Raw genomic sequence first — 9932 nt, forward strand, 5'->3', positions numbered from 1 at the left:
CAAGTCAGATACGAACACCTTTCAGGTGAAGCACATTGCCTCAGCATGTTATAGGGAAATATACAGAGTGAGCATTCAAACATATAGAGATTACAGATATGGAAAATATAGCACCTTAAAAAGTGTGCTCACCAAGCTCAGAGACAACAGTGCTCACTGGTACACAGGCACCAACAGGCCACACACACACACACACACACACACACACACACACAACACACACAACACACACAAAACTCTCAGTCTGGAGAGGCAGTGGCAGCTCCTCCCAAAACAGAGAGAGTGAAAGAGAGAGAGAGAGAAAGGAGGGCACTCTGCCGAGGGAGCCTGCCTGCTGTCACATGTGTCTGCTCTCACTTCCTCTGTACTCGGGCTTCACAGGAGACAGACACAACCCTACACTCTCTCACCCCATCTGGACCTGCAGGACCCCTATGGAATCTGGCCTCTCAATCTCTACACCTCTTTCCTGATTAAGATCATCTACAAGGATCTGATTCCAAATACAAAGCCTTCAGAGGGAAACTCAAGGGAGTAGCGATGGGAATACTTGGAATGAAACAATGAAAGTTGTCTCACATGCTGTATGAAGTGAAAGAAAATACTTCCTGGAGGAAAATGCTGTGTTTGAAAGGCACTCTACGGGGCTCATCTTATCTCAAGGTCAGTTCCTGGCTAAGGAACGAGGAGATCCTTGTGCTCTGTGGGATGAGAGTTCAACTGTGGGGCATTAGCTGATCCTTCATCATCTCCCCCTCGTCCTCCTCYTGCTCCCCCTTTCATCACCGACACACTATGTGGATATTATCTTTAGTCATTTGGATTCTCAACGTCACCAATCTCACTCATGGATATGACTATGATGAGTACCCAGGTGAGGAGGACACAAAGGTGAGTAACTAACGACACGCGCTGCTGCTTTTGGATGATGTGTCATATTGTACSGTACGGATAAGAATTGACCAGACGATGCTTTTTCTGATGAACCTTCATTATGCTCGGAACTCTGATTTCAGCACAGAAATAAATAAGGCATGTGAAGGTAATAGACTACTATTGACTAAATCAGTTTGTTGACTAAATGAGTTGTCTCAGTAGTAAAAAAAGTAAAAAGGAGACAGGCGGTTTCCTTGTTACTCGTCAGTGCTTTCACTACAGCGGGTCTGTCTTTATTTGGCAATAAAACATCCTCCTCTGCTTGTGGCTACATTGTGCATCATTAAAGGTGAATGACTTAGTCATGTTGTACCTGTCTACTTCCACTATTGCGGCGGGTAGCAGGCCATACCTTTAGACAGACGTCGGCCTTTGAAAAGGTTGAATGGAGAGAGGGACTGTCAATGTGGACAAAAGGAGACGAGTGAAGTTGAACAGCGAAAGTGACTATGGATGGTTACAATTGAGTTGGCTACGTTGTTTAAATTGTGAGGTAAACTGACAATGGGTTGTGTGTGATGACAAACACTCACCCTGAGCACTACGAGCGATCGTGTGGGAGGCCTACACCGTTTATCTATTGGTCAGCCATGACCTCATGTTGCCAAGGGGATGACCCCATGTTGTGTGATCTGAGCAGGAGCTTACCGTCAGCCACAAGGGGTAACATTTGCAAGTCCAGTGGAACCGGAATCACACAAGCGGCTTACATAAAAGTCCACATTCAAAATGTGTATACTAAACATTAGAAGCAGCTACAGTGCCTTCAGAAAGTATGCATGCCCCTTGACTTATTGCACATTTTGTGTTACATCCTGAATTCAAAAAGTATTAAATATGTATTTTTATCACCCATCTACATACACACAGTACACATAATGACAAAGTGAAAACATGTTTTTAGAATTTTTTGCAAATGTATTGAAAATTAAATACAGAGTTATCTCATTTACATAAGCATTCACACCCCTGAGTCAATACTTTGTAGAAGGCACATTTGGCAGCGTTTACAGAGCTTTAAGAGCTTTCACACCTGGATTGTGCACTTGCCCATTATTCTTGAGATAAATTCTTCAAGCTCTGTCAAACTGGTTGTTCATCATTGCTAGACAACCATTTTCAGGTCTTGCCATAGATTTTGAAGTAGATGTAACTCGGCCAACATTCTCTGACTTCTTAGTAAGGAACTCCAGTGTAGATTTGGCCTTGTGTTSTAGTTATTGTACTGCTGAAAGGTGAATTCATCTCCCAGTGTCTGGTGGAAAGCAGACTAAACCAGGTTTCCTCTAGGATTTTKCCTGTGCTTAGCTCCATTCCATTTAAAGCTCTCCAGTCCTTAATGATTACACACATACCSATAACATGATGCAGCCACCACTATGCTTGAAAATGGARAGGGGTAATCAGTAATGTGTTATATTGGATTTGCCYCAAACATAACACTTTGTATTCAGGACAAAAAAGTTAATTGCTTTGCAACATTTTTGCAGCACTACTTTAGTACCTTGTTGCAAACAGGATGCATGTTTTTTGAATATTTTAATCTGTACAGGCTTCCTTCTTTTCACTCTGTCAATTAGGTTAGTATTGATGAGTAACTACAATKTTGTTGATTCATCCTCAGTTTTCTCCTATCACAGCCATTCAACTCTGTAACTGTACTCTGTAATTGGTCTCATGGTGAAATCTCTGAGCAGTTTCCTTCCTCTCCGGAAACTGAGTTAGGAAGGACGCCTGTATCTTTGTAGTGACTGGGTGTATTGATACAGTATCCAAAGTGTAATTAATAACTTCACCATGCTCAAAGACATTTTCAATGTCTGCTTTTTTATTTTTTACCCATCTACCAATAGTTGCCCTTCTTTACAAGGCACTGGAAAACCTCCCTGGTCTTTGTGGTTAAATCTGTGTTTGAAATTCACTGCTTGACTGAGGGACAGATAATTGTATACGAGGTAGTCATTCAAAAATCATGTTAAACACTGTTATTGCACACAGAGACCATGCAACTTATTATGTGACTTGTTAAGCACATTTTTACTKGACTTATTTAGGCTTGCCGTAACAAAGGGATTGAATACTTATTGACTCAAGACATTTCAGCATTTCATTTTGTTTTAATTGACTTGTAAAAAAAAATCTAAAACTTTATTCCACTTTGACATTATGGGGTATTGTGTGTAGGCCAGTGACAMTTCAGGCTGTAACAACAGCAACAACATGTGGGGTGTGAATACTTTCTGAAGGACCTATAACGCATATTTGAATATGTCTGATAGTGAAGTCAAGGCTTTCATCTGAATATGGAGACCTTTAATTGGAACAGACATAATAACCTTGTTCCTTATCTCTAGGAAAGAACTTGGCTGATCTCAATGGGRAAAAAATATGATCTTGCCTTGCTTTGTTTTCCTTGGGCTCAGACAGACACAGTGCTCCATACTGGCTCAGTTTCCATTGCATCCCTGACAGAAGTGACAGTCTAGCATTACCAACCTGGAGAAAAAAAAATAACAGCATTTGTTTCCATAAGAGATAATGACAAGGTAGCACCCAGGCTGCTTGGTAAGTGTTGATCTCTGAAGCAGACAGTGATAATGTTACAGTGATGCCCTTAGGGTTCTTATCATAGTAGTGACAGATTACAACTTAGTTACAGACAGTTCTGACTTATCAAATGGTCTTTATTACAAACATGTTTTTTTTCTATATGTTGAGATACCCATCTGTGTCATTTTATATATTATTTTCTACATAATATATTGCAGTGGATGATCAACATAAACTGAATTTTGGTAGGTTAAAGACACGAATTTGAAGTTCTCATTGTTCATGTTTCCCCGATTCCTCATCAGGCCCCGCTGGTTGGCAAAGGCCTTAGTGGTTTGGACACAGTCTCCAACGTGGACGAGCTGGTGGAGCTGCTGTACCCAGAGTATAGTCTGGTGCAGCACTGCCTACGTAGGAAAGCCTTGCACAACTCCCCTCCTCTCCATGCTGAAGACGATATCTGGGCCTGGGGCAAGCCCAGGGAGCTGGCACTGGTCAAGTCTGACAGCGCCATTGAAGGTAAGGCTCTTCAGTCGAATGGCCCAAACACCCATTGAGAGAGAACGTTGTCTTCCTATCTAAAAAGGGGGAACTGCTAGCGTGATAAACCATTTCTCCCCCCCCCCCCCCCCCCAAACCCACAGATGGGAGCAGTACAGCTGTGTGTCGTCGTTAAAAGGAGAGAGAAAAGTCTGTGCTTATTTTCCTAACAGTTAAAGAGGCCCCTCACTCTTCCCTCCCCACTCATCAGAGACTGAGTGTTCTCTCTCTGCGCTCTAGTTTAATAAACTAGCTGTGTCTGCTTCCTGATCACAGGAGCTCATCACAGAAGATATAGGCCCTACTGGAGAGCTGATAAAGGCTGAGTGGACCATCATAACCTAAAGGACAATGATAGGAGGCGGCCTGGCCTCAGTTCACCCATTCACACAACAGACCTCCAGATGCTATTGAGAGAAAGTTGTAAAAAAAAAAGGGCACATTTCAAAACTGTTGATCATGCTCCATTGCCTTTCATTGACCAACCCCAACCTCTATGAAATGATGCCAGAAACAATTCAAAGAAAGGACATCAAGATCCAMAGACTAAAGCTAAGCAAACAGTCAGATCCAGTGACTAAAGGTCTTATGAAGGAAGCTGGACAATCGACCAGTGACAGAAAGTAGGACATCAGATTGAATTAGAAGACATTAAACAATGATACTTTACAAGAGACATCCCAAGATGAAAGAGCTGGCACAGTGACGGGCAAACACAGTCAAAGCCATCTATTGTGTCCTTCCATCAGACAATATAACAGACGTTCATTGGCCAGACGCCAAGTTGTCTAAAAGGTTAATATCATTAGGGGTTAGCTTATCTCATTCTCCTCTCTTTGAGTATTTGCAGTCTGCTGTCCTCATATCCTGTCACTGAGACAAATTGCACATTATTACGGTGATCATCCAACAACAGAAATTGCACTAAAAAAGGAAATGATTTGTTGAATTCAATCTTTTAAAAATKGACATTAATCTTATATTTCCTACACAATGTGGCTGAGTGGGTGGCAGTGTGGTTCTGTGGTTAAGTTATTGGGATGGGCTTTCCAAAAGGAAATTGCGCATTACAAATCAAATTGTAGGTGGGGACGCTGTCAATGAGGCTGCAACCAATTAGCGCAGCAATATAGCCTAATAATGCAGCTACATTATTACCTGGGTGGCTTAAGATGGTCAATAACAGAATGTTCCTGACGATTCTATTCCACATCAGTCAGGATATTCTCTAGACCTTGGTGGTCCTGTGTGGCTCAGTCGGTAGAGCATGGTGCTTGCAACGCTATGGGTTCGTTTCCCGCTGGGACCAACCATACGTAAAACGTACGCACGCTCAACTGGAAGTCGCTTTGGATAAAAGCGTCTGCTAAACGGCATATTGTATTATATCATCCCTGATAACCTGTCTCTGTTAACGTCACTCCACTCATCCCTAGTCATTCTGGAGGAGATCCAGCGTACCATGTGTACTCCTCGGGAGGTATGTCTGGAGGTGTCTAAGGAGTACCCGGAGAGCACCAGTCACTTCTACGTGCCTCGCTGTGTGTCTGTGCACCGGTGTGGGGGCTGCTGTCCCCAGGAGGGTCTGTACTGCACCAACACCAGCCACATCTACATCAACAAGACGGTGAGCAGCGGAGGACAAACTAGATATCATTCGACATTTTAAAATGACGCTACTGTACAGCGTAACACTTTACATCAAGTCGCTCTTATACCCGCGTTGTACCAATGTCACAGCTAAAGTAACARCATTGTATTCAATATACACAGAATCCGAATGTTAGTTATTGACACCGTGTTGTTTCCCCCTGTGGCCTCAGCTGGTGGAGTTGTCTCACCGTGACCGCTCTATGGTGATGGTGGCGTTCGTCAACCACACGTCCTGTGAGTGTCTGTCCAAGAGGCCCCTGCACTCCGTCATCAGGAGGGCCGCTGCAGCTCACCTCACCGTGTGAGTGAGTAGTGAGGACTAGTCAACTTTAAGACGTAACCTCTGACGCTGCCGATCGAGACACAATGTGTACACACACACATTTCATTATTATTAATCACACAATTTCATTATTATTAATGAAATRTGTGTGTTTTTTTCCTGTGTTTTATATAGACGGGTTGGCTGACAACGTCACAAAAATTATGCGTGCGCATCGATGCCGCGCCAACAACTGTAACCACTCCCAGAAAAAAAATCATTTTTTGTTGTTTTTTTACAATTTTAATTGAAAACAATCACAGTAAGGTACTTAATTGTTACCCAGAAATTATTTGATATTGAGATAAAAATGGCTGCATTGGACCTTTAAAGAATACAGTATTTGGTTCATATTAAACAATATCGTCCAATTTTAATGCAATGTAATAATATAGCTGACTGACTAAGCCAAGGATACTAAACCATTCCATCTAATCCTATTTTATGTGGACCAGCATCTGACGATGCAAGTGAATGAGCTAGACCATCAGCTATTCCGTCACAAGTGCTTTTCGTGTGCATTTGCTTTTGAACTGAGGCCATGGAGAAGAGGCCATGTTTCCCCCTGCTCTCTCCTCGTCTTTCGGTGTCCAGCCTAACTGCTCCAGACGGCTGTGTGTAGGCTGTCTGCCAGGCCAAGGCCAGCAGGGAGGAGGGCCAGGGGATTCAGTTCCCTCTCACAGACCGCCCATGGTGTCCAGCCCATTCACAGGAATGCTTTGTGAGAGTAGCGGTCCCCCTAAGCCAAGACCTCTGATCTGATCCTGGCCTGTGTGTCCCTCCTTCCCTCTCCAGGTGTTCCCCGCCAGATGTTCCCTGCAGTACAGGACTGGTCTGGGACCCCACCAGCTGCCTGTGTGTTCCCATGGACACAAGCTCCTTCTCAGAGAGAGAGCTAGGTAAGTTCAAGTAGCCCGTACACATACAACCCCAGTACAGTCGTTTCCGTTTGCCAACACCGAGAGATACTGTAGCTCATAGGTCAGAGAGTTGGTAAATTAGAATGATATAATGCCTCACCGCATTGAAGTGAAATGTACTAAACCACATGTCTGTCTAGAGGTCAAGAAGTGACACTAACTAGCATCTCTCCTCTCCACCATCTGTTGCAGAGCCACTGGAGTCAGCCTTGCTGGAGCTGTGTGGCCCCAACAAAGTCCTGGATGAGGACAGCTGTGAGTGTGTGTGTCAGAACGGTCTGACGGAGGCCAGCTGTGGGCCAGGCTGGCGTCTAGACCAAGAGTCCTGTGAGTGTCTCTGTGAGGACCAGCCCGGCCCATGGACCTGCCCACCCAACCAACGCTGGGACCCAGATCTGTGTGGCTGTGTGTGCCGGGCAGAGTGCCCACGTAGTCAGCCTCTCAACCCAGAGACGTGCCTGTGCCAGTGCAGGGAGAGTCCTCACACCTGCCTGCTGCAGGGCAAGAGGTTCAACGCACACAACTGCAGGTAAAACAATAGACTCTAAACACAGATATTACAACAGAAGAGGGTGAAAGTTCAAACACTTCACATTTCATTTGGCCTAATGACACGGGTGGACATCCCCATTGCCATTTCTAGAAAACTATGAAGTACTATTCCCAGAACTATGACGCGGTCAAAGTAATAATACGCGCTTGACCTAAGTGTGACAACTTGGGAACACATAGTATAACGCTCTAACTCCTGTAGCTACAGGTTATTTTCATTTGGCAACACACAGCCTGTTCCACTTAAAGAGGAGAAAGAGAGGAATTAAATAGACGAAACTCAAACTTAATGTGAAGTCTGAATCCAGATACTGTATCGGTATCATGAGCAATACGCGTTTCAGTGGAATCTGTTCAAACGTAATGATAATTACACAAATATTATTTCACACTTCCGGATAATGACAAGACATCAATGTGATGAACTACTCCAGCGTGAGAATTCATATCCTGTTTTTCGTCCCTTCACAATGAATCTGGATAAGCGAGGCAAGGCACCTGCCACATTTCTTTGGAATGTAGATACCAGATTTTCCAGAAAGCACAGAATTCCCCTCTCTTGCGAGAGATAAAACATTATTATTTTTAATGTTCTATCCAAACATTGGAAAGAGTTAGAGCATGTTTTATCAATGAGACAATGGGGATTGGTCCGAGATCACACACACAACTAGCTTACACACGCAGGGTCATGCAAGTGGGTCACAGTTGAGTTGAAGCTACAGTACATTGCGTAAAACCAACTGTTCTGTCGGTTTCTCTTCCCCTCCACCAAGCTGTTACCGGCTGCCCTGCAGAAAGCCACACAAGAACTGTCCAACTGGCTTCTACTACAGCCACTACGTCTGCCAGTGCATACCCAACCACATGAGGTCAGAGGAGTGGAACTGACAAAGCTGGTGTCACTAGCACTGGTGCCAAACTGCAATGTACTCTAACTGTATGGTGAAATAGAGCAGAAATGAAGGCTGACCTGACCACAACCATTGTCCACATGGGCCGGAATAGAGAAGAACGTGTGGCAGAGAGGAGACTGACCAAATGGTATTCTATACTCAACAATAATATAAACACAACATGTAAACTGTTGGTCCCATGTTTCATGAGCTGAAATAAAAGATCCCAGAAATTTGACATTTGCACAAAAAGCTTATTTCTCGCCCCCCCCCCCCAAAAAAAACCACACATTTGTTTACATCCCTCTTAGTGAGCATTTCTCCTTTGCCAGGATAATCCACCCACCTGACAGGTGTCGCATATCAAGAAGCAGATTAAACAGCATGATCATYACACAGGTGCACCTTGTGCTGGGGACAATAAAAGGCCACTCTACAATGTGCAGTTTTGTCACACAACACAGTGCCACAGATGTCTCAAGTTTTGAAGGAGTGTGCAATTGGCATGCTGACTGCAGGAATGTCCACCAGAGTTGTTGCCAGATAATKTTATGTTAATTTCTCTACCGTAAGCCATCTCCAACGTCGTTTTAGAGAATTTTGCAGTACGTCCAAACGGCCTTACAACCGCGGACCACGTGTAACCACGCCAGCCCAGGACCTCCACATCCGGTTTCTTCACCTGTGGGATCGTCTGAGACCAACCACTTGGACAGCTGATGACACTCAGGATTATTTCTGTCTTTAATAAAGCACTTTTGTGGGGGAAAACTCATTCTGATTGGCTGGGCATGGCTCCCAAGTGGGTGGGCCTATAACCACCCAGGCCCACCCATGGCTGCGCCCCTGCCCAGTCATGTGAAATCCATAGATTTGGGCCTAATGAATTTATTTCAATTGACTAATTTCCTTATATGAACGGTAACTCAGTAAAATCATTGAAATTGTTGCATGTTGCTTTAATATTTTTGTTMAGTATACTTCTACGTCTGCGAGGAGGAGCCATTTAACAGATTCAGCTGTGAGGAGTCATTTAACTCAGGGGTTCCCAAATGTTTTCACTCAGGGTCCCCCTAATACAAAAATGTTAGCTGACATGCCCCCTCCCCCCCTCTGCCGACCGCCCCACAGTTTGGGAACCACTGATTTAACTAATTCAGCTATGAGGAGTCATTTAACTAATTCAGCACATGAGAATGTACTGAAACGGTCCCAAAAGAGTAAGCAACTGATGACTTGTGTTTTTATGTCACTAAAATAACATGTAATGAACGMACCCAATCCTTTGTAACAATCAGTGTGTTATAAATTATATCGTTGTGATCTGTGAAAAGTGACAAAGCAACTCGCTGTAACTTTTGTATTAAATACCAACAATAGGTGTGTTTGCAATGTACAGCAAGTATGTAGGCTATATGTATCTCGAAACCATTTCACATTCCCTCTACAACACAAGTAGAAGCTGGAACACGGAGGCTAGACTGTGGAAATATTCTCATAAATTCTCCTGATAGGCCATGATCAACATGCTCTCCATCTTCAGGCCAGGGAACATAAAATGGA

General features: G+C 43.8%; 1 protein-coding gene across 1 annotated transcript; it reads left to right on the forward strand.

Annotated features, from left to right (window-relative positions):
- Nucleotides 1-313: 313 nt before the first annotated feature.
- LOC111951197 (vascular endothelial growth factor C) lies at nucleotides 314-8607 on the forward strand. The gene is made up of 7 exons (XM_023969261.2): nucleotides 314-891; nucleotides 3792-4005; nucleotides 5463-5653; nucleotides 5850-5980; nucleotides 6797-6900; nucleotides 7114-7450; nucleotides 8250-8607. The coding sequence occupies exons 1-7, from the start codon at nucleotides 796-798 to the stop codon at nucleotides 8362-8364; spliced, it is 1188 nt and encodes a 395-aa protein (XP_023825029.1). The 5' UTR covers nucleotides 314-795; the 3' UTR covers nucleotides 8365-8607.
- Nucleotides 8608-9932: the final 1325 nt, after the last annotated feature.

This window comes from Salvelinus sp. IW2-2015, linkage group LG23 (assembly GCF_002910315.2).
Source record: "Salvelinus sp. IW2-2015 linkage group LG23, ASM291031v2, whole genome shotgun sequence".
NCBI classification, from domain to species: Eukaryota; Metazoa; Chordata; class Actinopteri; order Salmoniformes; family Salmonidae; genus Salvelinus; species Salvelinus sp. IW2-2015.